This window comes from Mercenaria mercenaria, chromosome 5, assembly GCF_021730395.1.
Source record: "Mercenaria mercenaria strain notata chromosome 5, MADL_Memer_1, whole genome shotgun sequence".
Taxonomy (NCBI): Eukaryota; Metazoa; Mollusca; class Bivalvia; order Venerida; family Veneridae; genus Mercenaria; species Mercenaria mercenaria.
The window spans coordinates 89,382,703-89,408,193 of NC_069365.1; the positions used below are offsets into that span (position 1 = coordinate 89,382,703).

General features: G+C 35.1%; 1 protein-coding gene across 2 annotated transcripts in view; it reads right to left on the bottom strand.

The window, feature by feature from the left end:
• Positions 1–4,062: 4,062 nt before the first annotated feature.
• Positions 4,063–25,491, bottom strand: part of LOC123559215 (uncharacterized) — a 38,343-nt gene continuing 16,914 nt past the window's right edge. For both annotated transcript variants that reach the window (XM_053544260.1, XM_045351025.2), the window contains exons 5-6: positions 7,557–7,721; positions 4,063–6,635 (exon numbers count right to left, since the gene is read on the bottom strand). In XM_053544260.1, coding sequence (XP_053400235.1) covers positions 6,471–6,635; positions 7,557–7,721 — 330 coding nt within the window. In that variant the 3' untranslated portion in view covers positions 4,063–6,470. The remainder of the gene's footprint in view (positions 6,636–7,556; positions 7,722–25,491) is intronic.

Sequence of the window (25,491 nt, forward strand, 5' to 3'; positions counted from 1 at the left end):
GTAAAAAAATGTTGTATATGCTTGTAAATATTGAATGAGCAATAAAATATGTTTAAACTAGAAACATCAAAGTGTATACTTCAGTAGACAGAAACAGTAATTCAGTAGCAAATCTTTGCTGTTTCAATACAGTTATTCCCCTTGCATTTCTTGTCATTTTATAAAACCCAACTGCTAAGATAACTGCTCGTAACTGATTTCCATTCTCGGTACAAAATAAATAATTTAGAAACCAATTACCATTCTTCACCTTTTGATGCTTTTTACCTATCTCTAATGGCCCTAAAATGGGCCAAGTGCTCTCATTTGAATAAATTTGAGAAAAGACCTTACAAAGATTCTACAAACCAAGTTTTGTAAAGATACATCAAGTAATATCAGAAATAAATTGAAAGAGCACCAAACCTTAATCAAGCTTTGCATGATGACACTGACACATACACTGGAGCAAGTTGGATAACTCTCTACATACTTTAAATAGTCAAGCTCCAATTTAAACTGCTAAGCAGGCTGGCCTATGCATGGACAACCACAGAAATTAAATGTTTAAGTTCAAAACTTTCCATGCAGGCGGCTGAAAATGGTCTGAAAAAATAAAGTCCAATAGTAGGTCCTTTACAAGTATTTATTTTTTCGTTTTTATCTTTAAGGAATTTGTACTAATAGTCAGAATGAATGATGCTTTTAACTGCTTTTGCATTTCATGTAACTAGTTTCTCTTACAATGATGAAAAAGGCATCACAGATTAACCAGTATTCAAGTCTCCCGTGGGTGTACTGGCCCCATTGTAGTCTTCTATCGTATTTTACTATATTTTGCTTCTATGGAAAATATTGAATTAATTCCACGGGTAATTTTAGTGACTCAAAGATTTTTTTCTAGAGATGATTGGATTCGTTCTGACAAGAGACTTTATCAAAATATTTGTTCTCCAAGCTGCTTCTATGCCAGCGATAAAGATACCTAATTGAAATGGTCAAAACTGTCATCAGATCTGCTATATGAAACACAATAAGAAGCCCGAATTGGTCTAGTTTGCTTACCTGTGCAGAATTTAAACCATCTGACCTTGTTGTGAACATCCATTACGCAGTTTATTTCAAGTTATTGAAAGATTTTTAACTCTTTGCTTTCAGGTCCTCATTTTTAAACATTAAAACAAACTTTAAAAGGTCAAACCAAGGATATTATTTTGATGTAGATCTTTCAAGATGTTAGATGAGAAGAAATTATTTAAATCCTTGTTTTTTCTATTTTTAGTTCCAAAGCGCCCCCATCCCCTTCAGGAACTATTTAAGATTACAGTAAGAATTTCTTTTTGTAACTGTCGAGGTAAAACTATGACAGTTCCTCCTATTAATTAATATTATAGATGCAGACGGGTAAATTATAACCCAGTGAAACAAACTTAGTATAGAATATTCCCAAGTCAGTCTGTCGGTCTGTCAGTCTGTCCGCAATTTTCGTGTCCGGTCCATATCTTTGTCATCCATGGATGGATTTTCAAATAACTTGGCATGAATGTGTACCACAGTAAGACGACGTGTCGCGCGCAAGATCCAGGTGCGTAGCTCAAAGGTCAAGGTCACACTTAGACGTTAAAGGTCATTTTTCATGATAGTGCATTCGTGTCCGGTCCATATCTTTGCCATCCATGGATGGATTTTCAAATAACTTGGCATGAATGTGTACCACAGTAAGACGACGTGTCGCGCGCAAGACCCAGGTCCGTAGCTCAAAGGTCAAGGTCACACTTAGACGTTAAAGGTCATATTTCATGAAAGTGCATTGATGGGCGTGTCCGGTCCATATCTTTGTCATTCATGCATGGATTTTAAAATTATTGGGCATGAATGTGTACCACAGTAAGACGACGTGTCGCGCGCAAGACCCAGGTCCGTAGGTCAAATTCCTAAACTCTAACATCGGCCATAACTATTCATTCAAAGTGCCATCGGGGGCATGTGTCATCCTATGGAGACAGCTCTTGTTTCCTAATGAAAGCCAAACACTCTGCCGCTGGGACTTCAAAAAGCTAGGTAGGAAAACATCCGCCAATATTAAAATGTAAATGCTAGAGACTGTTTCGCAATTTTTCGGGGAAATGTTGTCACTCTCTCAAGAATCGATTATATTAATTATGACTGCATTGAAAGTGACTAGTGGTACAAACTGAGTGACAAATGCAAGATATCCTAATAAATTACCGAAAATATTGTGCAAAAGGGAGTAAACCATTTCAACGCTTTTGAAATAATGGGAAAAAGTTATCATTTTTCTAACAAATCAAGCCTGCAACATTTTCATTTATGTCGTGTTGGACGATCTGTGATTTTTTCATTTTTACCATTATCTAACACTTATTTTAAATCACTTTATCATTTTTTTTCAGTGTCATATATACATTCTATGCCAACTTATTTCAAAGCAAAATGTTGTTGAAATACTGTGATGTTTAATATTCAAAAGCAAGTTTAACGATCTTATATAATTATGGTGAATGTTAGAAATGAGATATGACTTCTGGAAATACTGTAATGTATGACCAGTTTAAGAGTTTCATATATAGAAAACATTAGTATTTAGATATAATGTCGTGGAAATACTGTGGTTTAAGATTATTGAAGTATAAGTATGGAAATTTAGATTTTATCATGTCGAGTCTGTTTATGTAGTGCTTCTTTACGTTTTATGTTGCTTCATATGCACAGCAATATCACGTGTCATAATGCGGCCGTAAAAATCCCTTTACCTTGATTCAGTATTAGTTCTGGTCTTTCGGGATTGTGGAGTCCATTTACTGTTATTTTATAACATAATACTGCTTATAACGCCGGGGCTGGAGCCGGTGCTGGAGTGGGTGCGTGGGGGTTATTGTATATTTCATTACCTTACATGAACAGACTTAAACCAAACCAAATCGGTTATTACTTTGCTTGTTAAGCTTCTAAGTGATTAATTGCACTTTACTGACTGACTTCTTTAAAGGCTATATATATATATATATAAAGCTTTCTTCAGATTAATCAGTTGTTGTTTGGAGACTAACAAATTAACCTTTGCCCAAATTTTATTCCTTTGTATTTAGACATTTTTAAAATTTTAATGGTGTATCATAATGACGATTAGGATTTTATTTTGAAGTTCTAAGTCAGTACTATGAAATAAATCTATTCAAATGATGTGTTCCTTTCACCAGATTTATTTTTACAGACTCTACGAATGTTTGTGGTGTAAATTACTACAGCCTTGACCGCTCTCTTATCATTTCATTCAATTTTTAGTAACCTCTACAAATTAATAAAAGTACAATTAGTATACTCTTAATTTCGGATAATTTCAACTAAATCTAGTGACGTGTCCCTTTCACGGATACGGAAGAAAGCTATGATCTGTTTTTTTCGTGTGTGTGTGTGTGTGTGGCAGTAGATGGCTATATATCCGAAATGAAATCAACCGACTTATGTTTCGAACACTCGATCTCCGGGAAATGAATAAATTAAAGCTGAAAATGAAGGTAAAAAAATGACGAAAACTGAAAAAAAAAACCCAGCTAAAATCGCTTGGTAAAAACTCCCAAATAAGCAAGAAAAGTGAAGAATAAAACTTACAAATATGCTAGATACTGTACAATAAAACTCAAATACTAGATTTAAATAGGCTGAAACTAATACTCAGGTTGACACACACTCACATGCAAATGCACTTAGCATGTATCAGCTAAGATAAATGTACATAAATTCCAGAATGTGTATCCAACTGCATTAAAAAAACTTAAAGGAGTTTATGACGGTAGATGTGCGTCTATGTTTGATTCCTGTATTATCTTAAATAATCGGACACATATGCGTTTAGTTGTTTATATTGTACCATTATCGCAAACAGATAATTATTTTTATGTTACGTTTGTTCGATGATAAAAACAAAATGAGAAAAGTGTAACATTTATTAGGTGAAATTTATCATATAAAAAAGCAAAAAAAAAAAAAAAAAAAAAAAAAAAAAAAAAAAAAGGTGATTTTTATTAAAAAGTTAATACCCACAGAATATCACAAGAATATGCCGAGAAATCTATTGTAAGAAAGAGGATAACTGTGCTATCCATACATATTCGGCAACATATGGGAAAATATCTAGAAATGTAAGAAAATCAAACAAAACAGTTCCAGAGTTGTTACATGCATGACTATGTTATCCTGTACAGCAGGCAACATAGATAGGTTACTTTCCCATTGCACTGATATAACATAAACTGGATTAGGATTGACAAACGGTATCAACAACAGATTGAACAAATTGTTATCTCTCTTTTTTTTTTAATAGGGAGATTAAGTCTCTAACGTATAATAAACTTTTAAGATGATTTATGTAACAGGTGAAACTGGTTATACTAACTGTCTTCAGTTTATCATATAATATAATTTACATAAGTCTAATCAATGTACACATTCAACACATTATAGCATAAATAAAATACAAATTAATATACAGTAAATGATCACTGAATTGTTAAATTAAAAATGCCTGGTATAGGTCGATACACATCTATAAAACTATATCATATAGTATACAAAGATACATTTTTTCAAATAGTGTTAATCTTACTAAATATAATTTGGTTGAATCCTGTATTAGATTAAAAAATATTCTTTTACGACACTACAATATAACTGACAGATAAATGTCTTTTATATACCTTAAGGTTATCACATCAAGTCAGAGATGAGTTCCATTTACATGTTTACATCTAAAATACATGCGTGTTTCAAAACCATTATACATGGCTATACTTACAGCTTTAAAAACACTTCACGGTTATAAAGCAGTCTTCTTACAACTTTTCCCTTATAAGGTTAATATTTAGCAGCGGAACGTTGCCACCTTAGACACACAATTGTATGATCGGAAAAAAGTCAGTTTTCATTATCTGACCTTTTTTTCTAAAATGTCTATTGAAACAGCTTTGCTGAACAAACCATTTTTTATCTGAAGGTGTCTTCAACAATACATTCTAATATATTTGTTTCTGTTTAAACACGCTTACGCTAAAATGACGTCACGTTAACGTGCGATGACGTCAATGTTTTTGTTACGACTGAGAAAGAGCGCTAGCGCTTCTATATTTTATCTATTGTTTTAGATTAATTGCATATTAGGATCGAAATAATGTACAGCAAAATCGTGTTTTACCTAAATTAATACACTCAAAATTCACTCGGACTAAGCCCTCTTGAAATCATTCCTCGGACGTCTAACCTCTTTCCGTGTGTTTATTACGTTAAAACACGGTTTTCTATACACTAATTCTTAAAGGTTTTTCATCGTCTTTTTCGTCTCCTCTAGATCTTTAATATAATTCAGGCCTCCGTCCCATAAACCATCAGTCATATGCGTAATATATATACAAGCAACACAATTACAGACAACAGCTATAAATATTATAAGAAATTCCCAACCATTTACATTGTACATATTATTCATACTAGTCAAAATCGTTAGTTTTCAAAAAAGTAGTCCGATTTGTGTTTAATTTAGGTGTATTTATTTTACACAATACATTGCCTGTTAATATATTTTCTGACATTAACATTCGTGTCTCCCTACATACGAGCACATTAGCGCTACAATGCATCGAGCTGATCTGCGTTTAATAGGTTACATTGTGGAAACATAAAATTCCGTACCATATTTTCTATACTTTCTGTATTGAGACAATTATCGAGGAATTAAATTCTAAGAACATACTAAGAATACACTATTCATTACGTTCTAAAATCATTGCATTATTTGTGGTGTGTTGCACTGCACAGAATGCTTGTTTGTTATTAAGGTCTAAAAAATTCTTTGTTTCCGGTAACATGCTCAAAAAAATAGGGTAGGTAGGTCGAATTTTCTTTTTAATTTTTCCTTATTAAGGGAGACTTTTCAGAAATTATTTTTGTGTCAAAAAATGAGTACAAACAAGGGAGTTAAGCCTTAAGAGCATCAGTAAGTTGATTTCTAACATCGCTGAGCATGTTTAAAGCATAAAAAGTGCAGTTCTGCAACTTTTTGTCAAAAAGTTTAAAATAAAAAATCTCCAAGGCCATTAAAACATTTAGGGTCGGGCAAAAAATTTAGGGTCGCTCGGGATACCGGAAACGAACATTTTTTAAGCCTAAAGAATGAAGCAGAAAATACAATAGAAATAACATTAACATATCCTCAGTACTTGTAAATATATCAATATATGGTATTTATTTAGTCTTCTTACAACATTTTGTTTGGTGCTAATTTCTGTGAGATGACAAAAACAATAAATATTCTTTCTTGACTTGGTTTCAGTCATTTGATCAGTAGGTTAGCAGTCCCATTTTTTATTTATAATGTTATGTTCTCTTTATTCCAAATCATGTAAAAATTTCTTGTTTTAAGTTGTATTGGAAAGAGATCTCTTGACGACATTATCATAGTCTGATATTGCAAGGTGTCAAGGGGAGATAACTATACCACATCCGATAAGATCCCAACGGATAACGTTTCTAACGTGAAAATCTACTGGGTACATCGCGAAGCATTTTCCGGTCACAGGCGCATCAAACATATTCTCGACAACTTCGTTTCCAGCATCAGGTATTACATTCGCTTCAAAGATCTGAAACGCAAACGCCAAGCACAGTTATTAACCCTTACCCTGTTGAATTTTGATAATGAATAAGTCCATCGTTCAATTTGGACAGTACCATTAACTGTTAAAAGGGGTACTTAGAGAAAAGATACTGACTGAATAGCGAACAGTGCATGGATGTGCCGGCTGATCAAGATCTACACTAGTCGCAAATATAGAATCAATCCTATTTAGCATGATAAGTGTTAAGACATTATGTTTTCTTATAACTAAATTATACTATATTGGTATCACCAATATCAAACTAAATATTATACTGCGTATGTAGATTATATAACATTCACAATGAATTAATTTCCGCTTAAATGCTAACATTTAAGACAGACGCGCATATTAAACCTCAATGTTCAAAACATAACCAGTTGCGAATCGAGAATTCTCAACAGTGCGCAAAAGGTACAAATTATCAAACTGCAAGAACAATTCCGAACCTATAGCCATTACATAACGCAAAATTCTACTGCATAAAGCCATCCCATTTTAGTGAAATAGTAATGATTATTAAGCAGTAAAATACAGATTACACCTTACCTTTATGACGATATTTTTTTTTTGCTGGGTTTAACGTCGCACCGACACATTTTAGGTCATATGACGACTTTCCAGCTTTGATGGTGGAGGAAGACCCTCTGTGCCCCTCTGTGCATTATTTCATCACGAGCGGGCACCTGGGTAGAACCACCGACCTTCCGTAAGCCAGCTGGATGGCTTCCTCACATGAAGAATTCAACGCCCCGAGTGAGGCTCGAACCCACATCGATGAGGGGCAAGTGATTTGAAGTCAGCGACCTTAACCACTCGGCCACGGAGGCCCCTTTATGACGATAAAAGAACTCGGTTAATTTTCTTTATAAACCTATAAAATTGATACAAAAAGTGTTAAAATACCCTATAGTTGTCTATCCACACGAATGTCCAGTCCGCCATACAGTCCACACTATAATGTATTCTATATGCCGTCACCCTTTCATCACAGCAGGATTCAAACGATTCATTTCTCCATCTACCTTGAGTAGCGACCCCTCGCACGCTCATTGTATCATCAAATATCACCTGATACAAGAATAAGTAACTGTTTGATTTATTAGTATTTCTTAGCAACTGTTCAAAAACTAAATATGAGACTATGACTATGAGTTGTTGAGTATTCATAATGTTAAAAATAACCTTTATTAATCATTTTTATTTTATAAACATCCACGAGTAAATGTTTGGCAAAGCTAAAATCAGCAAGTTTATGTGTATTAACATTACTATTTACAAGGCTTAAAACAATACACACTTAATACAGATATAGTTAAACACAGCATAAATGTGTACAGCCACGAAAAAAACTGGAAGTTGTTTTAATTCAATTTTATGATACTTAATTATAAATGTAAGTCTACATACAAAACTGATTCGTCTATTTAGTTAAATTACAAACATTTGATGAAGAAAAGGAAGGTACAATGTACAGCAAACGCAGCTAAATAACTTGTGGTGGGAACTCAATTTTAAAGCTACCTTTTATTGTAATTAAATCTAAATTTAAACTCCTAGACATTTACATGATTAGCGATTAAATGTCGTACTGACTTGAAGGCGAAACCAAATACACTTGTTGATCTCCGACAGTGACGTCATAACATGATAACGCAATGACGATATGACGTTTGTACACAAAATTATGGCGTAACGCTGAAAAGTGAACAACCGCTACAAATGTTTGCCTCTGATTCATTTTTCTCAAGCAGTTCTTGAATTATATAATTTTGTATTCTGTCGAATATGAAGATTTATCCCATCGTTCGATATTATTTTTCCAGGTCGATGAATTCTCATATCGAACTCACTATTAGGCAATAATTGTATAATATATCTATGTACACAGACAAGGGTGTACCTGGGCATACGCCTATACGCCTGTGCGTATAAATCAATTTCGGCGGCGTGAAAATGAAAAGGCTTAAAATGCTAAAAATGTAATAAAATGAAAAGCCTAAGGAGGTTAGATGGATTTTTAAAGTTCTTCATTTGAACAATATCATCTGAATGAGATTATCAAATTCGTTTGCGAAGTGTTAAACCGATTGTGTTTTTCTTTAATAATCGTGAATATAGAAAAACATAAAAAGTTAGTGTAGATTTCATGAAAGCATAGAACGGAGAAAATACAGCAAGAGGCACAGATTCCGAAAATAGAATAACGCACGAACGCACAAGTACACACACTGACAGCGATGGCAAAACGAACGGATAAATGAATACATTGGGCACTGCCAAGGAAGAGCCAGTGGCAAGACATTCGGACGATACATCTACATATATCTTTCTTCTTTCTAAATCATATGCCGCTTACAAAGAAGCAAATTTACAGATAAAACTGGTCTTACTGACATTTTTTTCTCCGTATATCATACTTTAATTTTGAGTTCTTATGATCATCAGTTTTCATGAGTTGAATCAATAATATTGTAACCAATAGCGCAAAAGTGAACAAATCTGAAAAAGTGAGTACGGACATAACACCTGGTGTCGATAACATTTTATTAATTGTTTCAAATATAGTATATTTTTAATTGAACTTGTTAAGGCTTTCACAACCATGTCATATGTTGTGTATATTGGGCATCACTTGGTTTAAGTTTTCTGTAGAAGAAATTTCGTATAGATATGTCTTACAAGAACCAAAATGCCCATGTGGCAAACTTAAGTAGAAACTTTCGAACAATGTAAGTTAAGCAAGTGTATTAATGCCGTGGGAAAGATGCAGGTGAACCCACCCTGAAACGCATAAGATTGTCAATTAAAGTAAACTAGCAATATTTTACAAGTTCGTGTTTATGTTTCAAAAGAACTATCCAACATTTAATAGTGTTTAATGCTGAGAGGAAGACCCAGGTGTCTCCTTCAGACATAACAAAGCCAGCTTGATGGCTTACTCTTATTAAAGAAGACACCTCGTGAACATACAAAGATACGAGCGGATACAAGCTACAGACCATATCTTAAAGGTGCTCTAGATTTGAAAATATGAAAATTACTACATATAGTTTATGTAAACATACAATTAACAGTACCATGCAATAGGTTAAAAATAAGATAGAATGCATGTTAAGCTAAAAACAGTACAGATATTTATTACTAGTACAAAAAGTCTAGTCAATTATTTACATTTAATATACATGTATACTAATTGTATGTTTTAGATTTAGAGCACCACTTCAGAGGAATCATTTTGCCACAAACTCCAAACTCTGTCAAAAAAAAGAGAGATCTATTGTGCATATTATGTGAGGAAGCCATCGGAGCTGGCTTACTGGAGTGGTTATACATAGGTGGTCGCCAATGATGAAACAATGCACGGAGAGGCACCTGGGGCGTTCTTCCACCATCAAAGCTTAAAGTTCCCGTATGACCTAAATTTGTGTCGGTGCCTAGTCATACCCAACAAATCTATTGTGCATACAAGTTTCTCCGACAACGATCGAGCGCTCGTTTCTAAAAACATACCAACAAAACACTATGTATGTCTACTGAACCTCGATGTACTCATATGGGCATGTCAAAAAAATTCCATTTGCACAAAAACAGGAAACCCGTCTCATTCTGCTGTTCAAGTTTCAAATGACATGTGTTTTATAAAAAAAAAAACACTTTTATTGGTAAATCAAGAGCAGCAGGAGAACAAAAATGATCGGCCGGTGTAAGTAAAACAGTTTAGCTAAATATAACACTCTTGGCGTTATATTAAATATCTTTTAATGGTTGCAATTAAATTATCAATCTATATCCAAATCTAGATATCGAAAAACCATTTAGCAATATATGCAGTTTGAATTTGCGTTTGCCAATATTAGATGTTGTTTACGTTTCGCATGAGAAAACTTGAAATATTTGCAATGTGTGAGTAAATGCATTTATCAAAAACCTGTCAAAATGCGGATGCAGAAATATTGCATTAAATTAAACATTGACGAAGATTTCAAAAACGATAACAACAAAAATCAAGTTGCACACGGTTCGAATATGCGATTTGTTCACATGTGTAGCAGTTGGGATTAGGTAAGAGATTAGATGCAGTTATCCTAACAGCGCTTAACACATTGCTAGGTCCCTTTGGCGATACACAATATGCCTGCACGGGTCTTGCAGTTGGATCAATAAAATATGTCATAGAATGACACAGTGTTTCAGTGACGCAAATATTTTGAAACATAACTATATATTTACTGTACCTGTTGATTTAAAGTTGTTGTGTCCTGGAGAGTTTGTATACAGCAATTCACATAACTATGATTTTTCAACATTTTAGCATAATTCATTTTGTTATTTATTGTTGTAACGAAATAATTCAAGAAACGATCTTCAAATTAGATATTAACAGTCATTCTCTGTAACCACTGAGAAAATTGTGCCACGCATAGTCAAGCATTTTCTTCAAACTCCTGCCATACAATGATAGGATAGATGTAATAAATAAAAATCATTTATAACCTAAATTTGATAACTGGTTGCCATAGAAACGAACTGTATTTTTAAGAAAGTCACAAAATCCTGCCATACTCGGACGCTTGGTATAGTAATTTGATTTTTATCCATAATATCATTTAACATCTATATTTTTTATATTGATATGCATCAAAATAGTTTAACTCGTGTTCAGCATTCACTCAATATTCACGATACCAGCCGAAACGATTTATAATACATCATTAAGGCCCTTAAATGTAACAAAAAAGTGTTTAAAAGGTGCTTACTTTTGTTAAATGATTTTGAATATGCATCTGGTTTGCATAAATTGATATATATTCTGCCAATGCTAAATTGGCAGAAAATTGAACTTACATAAACATCAATAACATATTTGGGAATCTATCTAGTTTCCCCATAAACGCGATTTTAATATAAAGCTTATTTCCCTTTTCTCCTACTGATTTATCCCCCTTTGATGATCTTCACAGAGGAGATATAGGCAACGTCGACTATGGCCACAGTGGTTCGTTTGCCCTATGGAAAATAGCCTTACCCAACATTTAAAAAAAATTATGGCGGAGAGCTGTCTTTGCCACGAGTTTTCAGTGTCATTGTCGTGCTATATAAATGGTTTATCGTTAGGAATCATAATAAATGATTGCAGAAGACGAACTTTGTGTATATTTATCAGATTCAGGTTGCATTGATCTTAATTCGTACTCGAAACCTGTTATATTTGGTAATCATCATCCGGATCATTTACGTGAATTGAAAGTTAAGGTTTCGATGGAGGCCTTGAGAAACAAAAATCAAACAACACTAAATCATAGAAAGAAAGAGTTGTTTGACATGAAAATTGAACAGCATGTAAAACATGTATATTACTTTACGAAACAAGTGTCAGTATACTGATATACACATTGAATTCCGGAAAAGGGCTGCCTAAAGGGGCTCCACTTCCGGACAGTTAAACGCCTTTAAAAACTCACCATTTTCAAAGAACTGTTACACATGTTTGTTTTGATGCATTTGCAATAGCGTGCGAGTGGTGAAATTTCACGTAACAAGGTGGAACATAGTTTTCAGCAATTGTTTATCTTTTTTTTCTTTACAAATGGCATTCGTTTTCAAAGGGAGACAACTTTTTCTCAGAGATTACTTAAAATAATCGGAAAAAGTTGTTTCCCTTTGAAAATGAATGCCATTTGTACTTAAAATAATCGGGAACAGTTGTCTCCCTTTGAAAATGAATGCCATTTGTAAAGAAATAAAGATAAACAATTGCTGAAAACTGTGTTCCACCTTGTTATGCGAAATTTCACCACTCGCACGCTATTGCAAATGCATCAAAACGAACATGTGTAGCTGTTCTTTGAAAATGGTGAGTTTTTAAAGGCGTTTAACTGTCCGGAAGTGGAGCCCCTTTAGGCAGCCCTTTTCCGGAATTCAATGTGTATATCAGTATACTGACACTTGTTTCGTAAAGTAATATACATGTTTTACATGCTGTTCAATTTTCATGTCAAACAACTCTTTCTTTCTATGATTTAGTGTTGTTTGATTTTTATTTCACAAGGCCTCCATCGAAACCTTAAACACACTCCGTACCATAACGTGTGCTATTCTGGATACACATTCAGGGACTACGGAAATATATGAGCGACAGATCTCTGGAGAAAATTTGTTGACAGTTATTTCAGCAATCGAAGTTATATTTTCCACAGGCAGTTCGCACAGGAAAGGTACTCGTAATAAGTTTTGATTACTGGCATAACAATTAACATGTTTTATCAGTGTTTATGATCTGACAATTTTCATGTATCGACTTTATTTTTTTATTCAGACTCTATGAGTTGTTCATAGGAAATACCAGAAATACCTAAGAACAGTATTTCAAGCTTTGTATTACATGTAGTCAAAATAATTTGACGATCAGATTGGTATGTAAAGTTGTGACGGGGAAGTCAAAACGTTAGTTCTGGCTACCATAACTTAACTGAAGCCAATTTTATATTCTAATAGTCACACCCATTAGAGATCCATAACATTAACAGCTGAAGCTGGATTATTTTAGCTGTGTAACTGTCAATACTCTGATACACCAAAATAATGGCAGATATATCACAATACACAGTCGTGTAATGTTATTGGTTTTATCGCTTGCGCGTTATGCTGTGCAGATGACTGATGTGGTAAACAATAATCATGTACAGTACATACCTACATTCATTGCATTGGTTTAAATCACCGAATAATTCGTAATTTTGGAATCCATTTGATAAATTTTACTTAAAGCAATATAAATTAGTTCTCAGGAATATAATCTCCTTTTGCTACAAGTAAGTTTTGTTTGAATCTTTGGCGAGCTTGTGACATATTTGCATTTAAACATATAGCTTGTAGCATGTCAGCTGTGATGAAAATTTCAGCGGAATTTTCTCCACTATTTGGGTCTTAAAGTGCTTGACACAAGTGGAGGTATTGCCCATATGAAACAATTATCTCGATACTTCCTAGGATTGCGTCAAATTAGTTTGACTATGATTTCAAGATGAAAAATATGTTCCTGGACTCTTATATTTTACAAATCAGGCCTGTTTGGTAGGATGCTAAAGTTATGTCCTAGATTTTGACATATACAGTATACACACATTACACATTTTCTTTTTTTGTGTGTGACCATATGTTTTTTATTTATCCCCCCGCCAAAGGCGAAGGGGATATTAGAAATGCTCTCCGTCCGTCCGTCCGTGCGTCCGCAACATTCTTTGTCCTGAGCATTACTCCAAAAGTACTGGAGGGATTTTCTTCAAACTTCATACACTGATAGAACATATTGGGAGGAAGTGCAATGTGCAAGAACGGTAACTCTACTTTGCCTTTTTTTTGAGTTATTCCCCTTTATCATATTTTCTTAAAGAATTTTATCCGGTGCATAACTCCAAAAGTACTGGAGGGATTTTCTTCAAATTTCATACACTGATAGAACTGATTGGGAGGAAGTGCAGTGTGTAAGAACATTAATTGTATGTAAGCTTCACTGTAAACAACACAGTAAGCTAAGTGTACAAAGCAATGGGAGCATTGCAATTTTTATTTTTATGCCCCCACTTTGCGGGGGCGGGGGGGGGGGGGGGGGGGGGCATATAGATTTGCTCTTGTCCCGTCTTTCCGAAAATGTTGTGTCACGCGTAGCTGTGAAACTATTTGACGTAGAGTCACAAAACTTTACAGGAATGTTGGTCAGCATGTGTAGTTTTGCACCTGGGCTTTCGCGTCCGGATTCATTCAGTCCTGTAGAAGTTATGGCCCCTGACTTTGTAAAAATTGGTCATTTTAATGTTGTGTCGCGCATAGCTCCAAAAGTATTTGACCTAGAGTCACCAAAGTTTACAAGGAATGTTGGTCAGCATGTGCAGTTGTGCACCTGGGGTTTTGCCTCCGGATTCATCCAGTCATGTAGGAGTTATGTCCCCTGACTTAGTAAAAGAATTGGTCATTTTAATGTTGTGTCGCGCATAGCTCCAAAAGTATTTGAGCTAGAATCACAAAACTTTACAGGAATGTTGGTCAGCATATGCAGTTGTGCACCTGGGGTTTCGCGTCCGGATTCATTCAGTCGTGTGGGAGTTATAGCCACTGACTTAGTTAAAAATGGGTCATTTTAATGTTGTGTCGTCCGTAGCTCCAAAAGTATTTGACCTAGAGTCACCAAAGTTTACAGGAATGTTGGTCAGCATGTGCAGTTCTGCACCTGGGCTTTCGCATCTGGATTCATTCAGTATTGTAGGAGTTTTTTGTAAAGCTTTTGTATGTAAGCAGATATTGTGTGGAAGGTTTTCAAACAGTTGAAAGTGCTGCCTTTTACCAGTTCTTGTTAGCTCCTCCAAGCCAGAAGCTCAGGATGATTATTGTTTTCGCTCACCATCCGGCATCCTTCTACCCTTCAATCCACACTTTCCTTTAAACAACATCTCCTCCTACTTTTGATGAAACTTCACAGGGATGTTACTTGGATGGTCTTTGAAAATTGTTCAAAGAATTGAATTCCATATAGAACTCTGGAAATTGCCATGCCAACAAAAAGGAAAAATTTGAAAAATCCTCTAGTCAAAAACTACAGGTCATAGGGCTTTTATGTTTGATATGTAGCATCATCTAGTGGTCCTGTACCAAGATTGTTCAAATTATTCCGCTTGGGTCAAATATGGCCAGACCCTGGGGGAGAGTCAAATGGCTTACATAGACTTATATTGGGAACACTTTGAAAATCTTCTTGGCAAAAACCACCAAGCATAGGGCCTCAATATTTGGCATGTGGCATCATCTAATGGTCCTCTATGAAAAATGTTCAAGTTATGCCCCTGGGGTGAAAAGAGGCCCTGTCCCGGGGGTACCAAGTTTTACATAGACTTGTAGGAAACAACTTAAAAAATCTTCTCAAGACCTAGCCCTTTAATGTTTGGAATGTAGTATTGCCTTGTAGATCTCTACCAAGACTGTTCAAATTATGTCCGTGGGGTGAAAAGAGGCCCGTACCGGGGGTCCTAAGTTTTACATAGACTTAAATAGGAAAAAAAATTGAAACTGCAAGGCCTAGACTTTTTAATTTTGGTATGTTGCATTGCCTAGTGGTACTTTACAAAGAATGCTCAAATTATGCCTCTAGGGTAAAAAGAGGCCCTGCCATGTTATAAATTAACTTCAAGTGGTATATGTAATGGAATTAGGAAACTATTGTTTCTCTTTTATAAATTATATGTAATTTTATTTGATTTTCAGGAGCAGTAGCGGAGTTATCAACCATTGTATTCTAGTGTCTGTAGGACAACTACACAAGGACTTTTTCAACAATAAAAGCTGTCCACACTCAGCAAAATGACTTGAACATAAAAAAGTCTAAGCATGTATATGCCGATACTTCATTCAACATGTTCCACTCAAAGGAAATGCTGCCTTTGCCCAACAATAATGAGAGTATAGCTGAAAGTACTGTATTACTACACTTGTGTAAGAGTGAGTAATTTTAGAAACAAAATGTAGAATCAGCTTCAAGTTCGAACAAAAAAAAACTTCGAGAAAGAATTTTAAAACAGATAAAGTGGCATGAACAAAGTCGAACCCTTTGTGGCAATGGAGGAAATGAGACTGTCGGGAAAGTTTACCAGACATAAATTCTTGTCAGGTCAACAAGTCAGCTCCTACTTCTCTCGTTTTCATCAACTCGAAAAGACAACAGATGTTGAAGATTATGACTCGGATGTTAAAGAAGATGGAAAGAAAGCTATCCGGTCAAAAAGTTCTTTCAAGTCTAAATTGACAGCAGCCACTAAAGACAAAATATGACTACTTCCATGGCTGACAATTTAAGGTTAGCAGAAGACTTAAGAAATAATTTATAGCAAAACCGTTTTTTACTTTGTTTTTTCACAATGGGAGTTTTAGGTCAAGCAAGAGCAGTTATTTCATAATACGTTCAACAGTCAGATTGTATAGTGTTTAAACATGTCTTGCTAGAAATTATTGCTATTCTAGTATATCTGGTATGTAAAAGTTATATCAAACATGACGGAACTGTTTATTTTGCACATGTATGGCACCAAATGTTAGGTCGTCACATTCTTTGTCAGTACCAGAAATGGTATGCTTGCACATTGAACTGGCGTTTCCAATGTTGGCAAAACCCATCTGATATTCCCCATGCCAGATGAATTTCGTGCTGTTAATGACAACCAGAGATTCATGCACATATATCGTTTATGTAAAATTCGAAAAAGTCAGATATAATGATAGTTTCTCTACGTTCCTTGTAGTATATTTCTTGATTCAAAAGATGTTACTTTATGATGATAACACAACGTTACACTACAAATGATAAAGCAAAAGTGGAACTTTATTATTGTGCATCACTGAAAGGTCATGACATCACTTCTGCTTAAAGACATCTATTTCTCGCACTTTACAAACTCTAAGAAAGAGTGCTACAAAGAAAGTATTTCTATTTGCTTTATCTATTTTTTTATTTGTAAAATACTGAGTGCATGGAAACTAGTCTGTCAGAATATAAAACTTTTATGTATAAGACAAGCAAGAAAAACCTTCAGTCATGTGTTTAAAATTCAGATAGAAATATCCGTCCCTCGGCCACCTGAGCATGGGTGCATGGTATCGAGGATTGTAGAGTTGCCGCCCAATGTGCAGGTGCCCTCGGGATGGATATTTCTATCTGATTCGTATAACAAATGACATATATTATTAATACATCTTGCAGAATAGTTCCATTAAGACGTAAAAAAAGAGAAAGTGTACAGCAAATAACTAGCTCATGGTATGTGTAAATTAATCAAGAAAGTTGTGTTTTGTGACATTTTGTTTAAAAACATGTTTTCTAAGTAAAATATTTTATCAAATTTGAAGCGCTGGTTCTTGATAAATACATGGTGCTCCATTGAAGTGACATCAGCATTAACATAGAAACATTATGAAGGGGTTATACCCAAGCAGAATAATTTCACAAGGGCCCAGGCGAATAACACTGCATTTAACAGTTTAGTTTTATTAGCTCACCTGTCACGTACTGACAGGGTGAGCTTTTGTGATTGCCCTTCGTCCGTCCACAATTTCTTGTCTGCACGATAGTGGTTTCATTTATGATTTTATTATAACCAAACTTGCACACAACTTCTATCACCATAAAATTTTGGTTCCTTTTTGGAACTGACCAGATCTTATTATGGGTTCCAGGGTTATGGCCCCTGAAAGAGCCAAAATAAGCTATCTTGACCTTGTCTGCGCAATAGCAGCTTCATTTATGATTTGATTTTAACCAAACTTGCACACAACTTTTATCACCGCAAGATCTTGATTCTTGTTTTGAACTGGCCAGATTCCAGTATGGGTTCCAGAATTATGGCCCCAGATAGGGCCAGAATCAGCTATTTTGACCTTGTCTGCACAATAGCAGCTTCATTTATGATTTGAATTTAATCAAACTTGCATAAAAACTTGTGTCACCATATTACGATCTTGGTTCCTTTCTTGAACCGGCCAGATCCCATTTTGGGTTCCAGAGTTATGACCCCTGCAAGGGCCAAAATTAGCTATTTTGACTTTGTCTGCACAATAGCGCCTTCATTTATGATTTGATTTTAACCAAATTTGCACACAGCTTGTAGCACCATAAGATTTCAATTCTTTTTTATACGCCCTAAGAGACGTATTATGTTACCGCCTCGGTGTCTGGTCTGAATGTCTGTCTGTCTGTTGGTTAGCGATTTCATTTCTGCTCTGTAACTCTTGAACCATTTGAAGGATTTTAAAGAAACCTAAACAAATGTTCACCTCATGGAAACGATGTGCAGAGTGCATGTTTCAGATGGCTCACTTCAAGGTCAAGGTCACACTTAGGGGTCAAAGGTCATATGACTTTGTTTTGTGTGTATATTGCTCTGCATTTGCATTGCATTGCATTGCTCTTGTTTTTTAGCTCGACTATTCGACGAATAAGTAGAGCTATCCTACTCATCACTGCATTGGCGTCGGCATCACACCTTGAATAAGTTTTTCGTACCAGTCCACTTCTTGACAAATTCTTTTGAGATAAAGCTTGGAAACTTTCAACACTTGTTTACCATCACCATAGCCTGTTATAGGCAAGAGCACATAACTCTATCAAGGATTTTGGCTGAATGATGGCCCCGTTTGACTTAGAAATCATGGTTAAGTTTTTAGTACCAGTTCTTATTTTGGCAAAGTCTTTTGAGATAAAGCTTGGAAACTTTCAACACTTGTTTACCATCACCATAGCCTGTTATAGGCAAGAGCACATAACTCTATCAAGGATTTTGGCAGAATGATGGCCCCGTTTGACTTAGAAATCATGGTTAAGTTTTTCGTACCAGTTCTTATTTTGGCAAAGTCTTTTGAGATAAAGCTTTGAAACTTTTAACACTTGTTTAGCATCACAGTGTCTAGTTATAGGCAAATGTACATAACTCCATCAAGGATTTTGGCTGAATTATGGCCCTTTTTGACTTTGAAATCTTGGTTAAGTTTTTCGTACCAGTTCATATTTTGACAAAGTCTTTTGAAATAAAGCTTGGAAACTTTCAACACTTGTTTACTATCACCATTTCCAGTTATAGGCAAGAGCACATAACTCCATCAAGACGTTTGGTTGAATTATGGTCCTTTTTGACTTAGAAATCTTGGTTAAATTTTTTGTACCAGTTCATAGTTTGGCAAAGTCTTTTGAGATAAAGCTTTGAAACTTTCAACACTTCTTTACCATCACCATAACCAGTTATAGGCAAATGTACATAACTCCATCAAGGAGTTTGGCTGAATTATGGCCCCTTTCTACTTAGAAATCTTGGTTTAGTTTTTCATACCAGTTCATATATTGTGTAAAGTGTTTGACATTTGGCTTTGAAACTTTTATCACTTATTCAGTATAATAGTCTCTATCTGTAGGAAAGAGTACATAACTCTATCATCTATTTTGGCTGAATTACGGCCCTTTTTGGACTTAAAACTCTGTTCTTTTTTCATACAAGCTCATGTTTTGTCAAAACTATTTGACATATTTTAAACTTTGAACACTTGTTTATCATTACGATTTCCATCTGTAGGCAAGAGTACATAACTCTGACAACTATTTTGGCTCTTTTTGGACTTTAAAATTGGTTCACACATTGGCATTTAGTGCAAGACTTATCGAAATCCATAAATACTGGAACAATGTCTAATCTATTTTTTTCTTTTGTCTGAATATCTATGTTAATATTTTGACCTCATTATTCAATCAATTCTTCGAATAGTCGAGCGCGCTGTCATCAGTCAGCTCTTGTATTTGGCAGATTCTTCTTTTGTTCACTTACAATATGTTTTTTAATTACTTCCCTTTTATGTTACTATAAATAGCTTATTTATAACTTTTAATTATTGGCCATAGGGAAAAACCGAGACCACTTTCCTGTGGTACAAATGGATGGTACCTCCAATTTATAGGTGTATTTTGACATATCTGTACCTTTAAGAAAATTTCAACTATATCTTCTCATGATTCTTTTGATTAAACTTGATAATGATTTTTTACCTTCTTGTCCTTATGTGCAATGATGACAGTTGAGCAATATAGGGCCATTATGGCCCTCTTGTATACTGAAACATAATATACTATTTCTTCTATTATGGGTTCAGGTCAACAAGAATATAGGGAAGCACTACTTTATAGTTAATTTACAAATTATGTTAAATTGTTGTAGTGTTAATGCAACAGCATGAAAGTACTCTCTGAATCAATAATAACTAGAGCCTTGACATTAGGCGTGTGATATCAAAGTTAAAATGTCTTCTGTAATTATTCATCCACCACCACAGTTGTTGTTATACGGATGGTGTCTGTCAATCTGTCCTTCCGTCCATAACACTTTATGTCTGCTCTATATCTCCTTAACCCCTTGAAGGATTTTCATGAAACTTCAGTCAAATAATCACATCATCAAGATAATATGCACAACTTATGGGTCAGCCATGTCTGCTCAGGGGCAAGGTCACAACTCGAGGTCAGTGGTTTGAGCCTTCCATTTTGTGTCCGCTCTGTATCTCCTGCCCCCCTGAGAAGGGTTTTCATGAAACTAGGATCAAATAATCACCTCATGAAGACAATGTGCAAAACTCACTGGTCAGCCATGTCTGCTCAAGGTCAAGGTTACAACTCAAGGTCAAAGGTTTGAGCTCTGAATCTCATTAACCCTTGAAGAGTTTTCATTAAACTTCGGTCAAATGGTCACCTCATCCAGAACTCAGAAGTAAGCCATGTCGGCTCAAGGTCTACACTTATTTAGGCCAAATAAAAGAAAGATTGCTTTATGCATAGCAAAGTAAAAGCCTGGAGAAGCTCTAAAATAACCCTTGACCCCCCAAGTATGACATTGACCTTAGAGATAGGGACTTGCGGTTTGCACACAAAACTTTGTCTTACAGAGATGAACATTTTTGCCAAAGCTAAAAAAGATCGCTTCTTACTTATCAAAGTTGTGGCCTGGACAAGCTCTAAAACGACCTTTGACCCCTAACTGTGACCTTGACCTTTAAGATAGGAACCTTGAATTTGCACTAGACACTCCGTCTCATTGAGTTAAACATTCATGCCAAATTTAAAAAAGATTTCTCAACACATTCCAAAGTTATGGGCCATACAAGATCTGATATGACCTTTGACCTCCAACTGTGACCTTGACCTTTGAGATTGGAACCTGGGATTTGTGCATGAAACTTTTGTCTCACTGATGTTAATATTAATGCCAAATATAAACAAGATTGCTCCATGCATGTCAAAGTTATTGTCTTGACAAACGTTATTTAATTTTTTTGAAAATTGAAAATATGCACATTTTGTTTCCATGGTAACAACATTTTGGAAGTAGATTCCCAGAACTTTTATTTCATATTCTGTAACAACAAGTATTTTCCTTTCATAGACCAAGGCTTTTTGTTCCCAATGTGTCCGCAGGAAATAACAGCAGTTAGTTAAAGATTACGCAAAATCAAAGTTTTTCATATACAAGGACCACCCCACAATTCTGAGTGTACGCTTGACAATCACAACTGTTTAATTTATATACAGACTGATAATTTTTTCTTTTAAAACAATGTATTTTAACACAATAATCCCATTTTCATTTTTTTTCTGTTTTCCTAAAAATAAACAAGGGTTAAAAAGTGGGATTTCTTGCCAAAAATATGCTGGAATCTTAGCACAGAATGTACCTGTTTGTTACCATGGAAACAGAAGCACGTATCACTAAAAAAGAAGTAGATTGATATAGTACGCATCAAATAATGACAATATGCAAATTTTTAGGAAAATTGATAGTCATGCCTGCCAAACCCCCTATATAGCTGGTTAAGTCATTACAGAGAATGACTGTTAAACATTTTAAAATCTTAGATCAATTATTAATGAATACTAGTACGGGCCAAGTATCGTGCCAGAGCGACCGAGCTATTGAAACACCAAGGTAAAGTTACACAGGATTCTATTCGAAAAATGGTTATATTCCTCAAAATATCCGGGGCTGTTCCAGTTGCAATTTTAAACCCTGTCAGGATCCCTGCCAGTAAGCATCAGCAGATTAATGAATTATGAATTTAAATTATAATCTTTGTAATATATAGCACTGTTGCACCCCAAAATGGTAGCAACGCATTTTGGTAGTCACTGCCAAAATTAGGCCGTGTTTTGGTAGACACTACCATAATGCATTACACTAAATGCAATTTGGTGGTTTAAAAACTGTAGTACCAAAATGCATTGGATATGTACACATTCAACGTAAAACGGTATTAATGATAATCTCGTGATTAACATAAGAATATTTTGTGACGAATGGACAATTCACCATTTGAGCCGCATCATGAGAAAACCAACATAGTGCATTTGCGACCAGCATGGATCCAGAACAGCCTGCGCATCTAAGTGGAGGACCCATGTGTCATCCTCACATTTATACTTCGTTTTACAGAATTAAACTTTTTTGTGCTTTGAAAAATCTCTGTCGACTATCCTCCGACAACACTAGCACATTAAACAACAAAATAATACGGTGTTATTGCATAGGAAGTGTCGTTTGAGGCCCCTTTCACACGCTCAGGAATCTACATTTTGGTTGTTTTATACGAAAACTATATCTCGGGAGGGGAACTTCGAACCCGCTCCCACATCATTTTTATAGTAGACATTCCCTCCTTGTATCTCTCTCTTTTGTGCGTAATGTAAAAATGAGCATAGCCTCTGATGTAGAAAAAACTACCAAAATACGTTCCATTCCATGCTCCTTAAAACATTATATTTACCCTTGCAATGCATTTTGTCACTACCAAAACCCGGTCGAAATTTTATAGTGACCACCAAAATGCGTGGTGTATAGCACAAATGTGACAAACAAAACATATCAACTCTGGAATATAGATCTAGCAAGAGAGCGCATCTCTTACCGAAACTTTTTCAAAATTTTCAAAGGGGGAGGCACAAAGTACCTAAAAATACCCTCGCCCTCACCTACCCCACACTCGAAGCATCTGTGCTTGGTTTGAAATTATTCTACTCATATCTGGCATACAGCTCAAAATAATCCAGGTACTCCCCTGACAGATCTGGATAATACATATGTAGCAATATCGACAAATGAGGTAAGTACTGGTAAGACATTGCAAAAAAAAACTATATACCTCATTTCAAAAGTTTCTCCGACCCTTTAGGCATTCCTTTCAAAACGTCTCTTTTTGTTTTTGTACCGAACACTTAAATAATTCATATTTCAATAATTTTATATCAGTAGTCACATTCACAAAATACAAAAAAAAAAGAAAAAGAAAAAAGAAACGTTTGATAATTCCTAACAAGACTAAGCATCTAATCAATATTTAGCAGCGAATGCTTTTTATGTTAATAGAACAGCATTTCTAAGAGAGAAAAATCTTGACCTTGAACTTAATGAGGTCTTTCTTTTTTAAGGATAAGAAACGAGCATAATACAAAATGTATATCAATGTATGAATCAAAGATGGAGGTCAAAGACAATGTCAGTCAGAACAAATCTGAAATAAAATTTTCTGGATTAAACTGAATTCTTTATCAAATACGAGGGGCGTTCAATATGTAATGTTGGGAACACAATGCTATATAAATTACAGGCGTGAAGTTGACAGTACAGCAGTAGCAGCAGTGGGAGCAGTTAACTGCTACTGCTGCTACTGCCAGCAGTAGGAGCAGTTAACTGCTGCTACTGCCAGCGGTAGGAGCAGTTAACTACTGCTACTGCCATCAGTTACAACAGTTAAATGTTAGTACTACCACAAGTGAAGATGAAGTGCTGCTACTGCGAGAAGTTACAACAGTTAACTGCTGCTACTGCCAGCAGTTACAACAGTTAAATTGCTTGTACTACCACAAGTGAAGTGCTGACATGAGTTAATGTTCAGTTTTAAAGTTAGCGATGCTTTATGCTTTTTATAAAGGAACGGTCTATAATTTGGATAGTGTTTGCATATACAATGCTACTGCCAGCAGTTAGAACAGTTAAATGCTTGTACTACCACAAGTGAAGATGATCAAGTGCCAGCATATACAACAGTTAACTGGTGCTATTGTCAGCAGTTAGAACAGTTAAATGCTTGTACTACCACAAGTGAAGATGATCAAGTGCCAGCATAAACAACAGTTAACTGGTGCTATTGTCAGCAGTTAGAACAGTTAAATGTTTGTACTTACAGAAGTGAAGTGCTACTATTGGCATGAGTTACTTTTCAATTTTAAAGTTAGTGATGATTTATACTTTTTATAAAGAAACGGTCTATAATTTAGATAGTGTTTGCATATACAATATAGTAGTATAGATTTATTTTGTATAATCAGTGATAATATAAATTAGTTTTAGCAACAAAAAGATGAACCGCCTAAATAGCTGTGATAGTATGGTAGGTATAAGCATTGCTTAAATATCCATCAGTATTTTTATCTATATAAATTTTTATCTTTAACATAGTATTATGTAAAGCCATAACAGATCGGAAGTGTAATGCGTAATATAATATTTTTTTTACAAGTAAGTACAAAATATTTTATATAATGCACAATGTATGAGATGCATGCATGTGCAAATAGAATCAGTTATTATTTTGCCTAGAAAAATTGTACTGTGTACTCTGACGAATAAGCTGGCGAAACTTACCGATAATGAAAATTATGCATGATTTTTTGCGTTAAGATGAAATTTATTGTACATAACAAGAAAAATGGAAAACATATAAGTGAAAGAATGAATCTTATCGCACATAAAAGGTTCCTAAAAATGAATTGACAGAGTACAGAGTCTCAACCGCTAACATGACAATACTACAGGCATCCACAACACCATTTTATTTAGACAGGAAGTGAATATAATAAAACACGCGAGAGACGATCCTATAAATTGAACTTTCAAATGTCAAATCACTTTATAGTATAGTGTATTTAACTCCGACTTTTGGCCTTAACTATGATGTAATTACCTCCCCGGATTGCACCTTAAGAAACTGAAAGTAGAAAATCTCGCGCTTTTTAATCCCCCGCCATGGCGGAGGGATTATAGGAATGGTCTGCGTCCGTCCTTCCGTCCGTAACAAAATCGTGTCCGGTCCATATCTCCTAAACCTCTTGAAGGATTTTCATGAAACTTGGGTCAAATAATCACCTCATCAAGACGATGTGCAGAACCCATGAGTCGGCCTTGTCGGTTCAAGGTCAAGGTCACAACTCAAGGTCAAAGGTTTGAGCCTGCCATTTTTTGTCCGCTCTATATCTCCTAAACCCCTTGAAGGA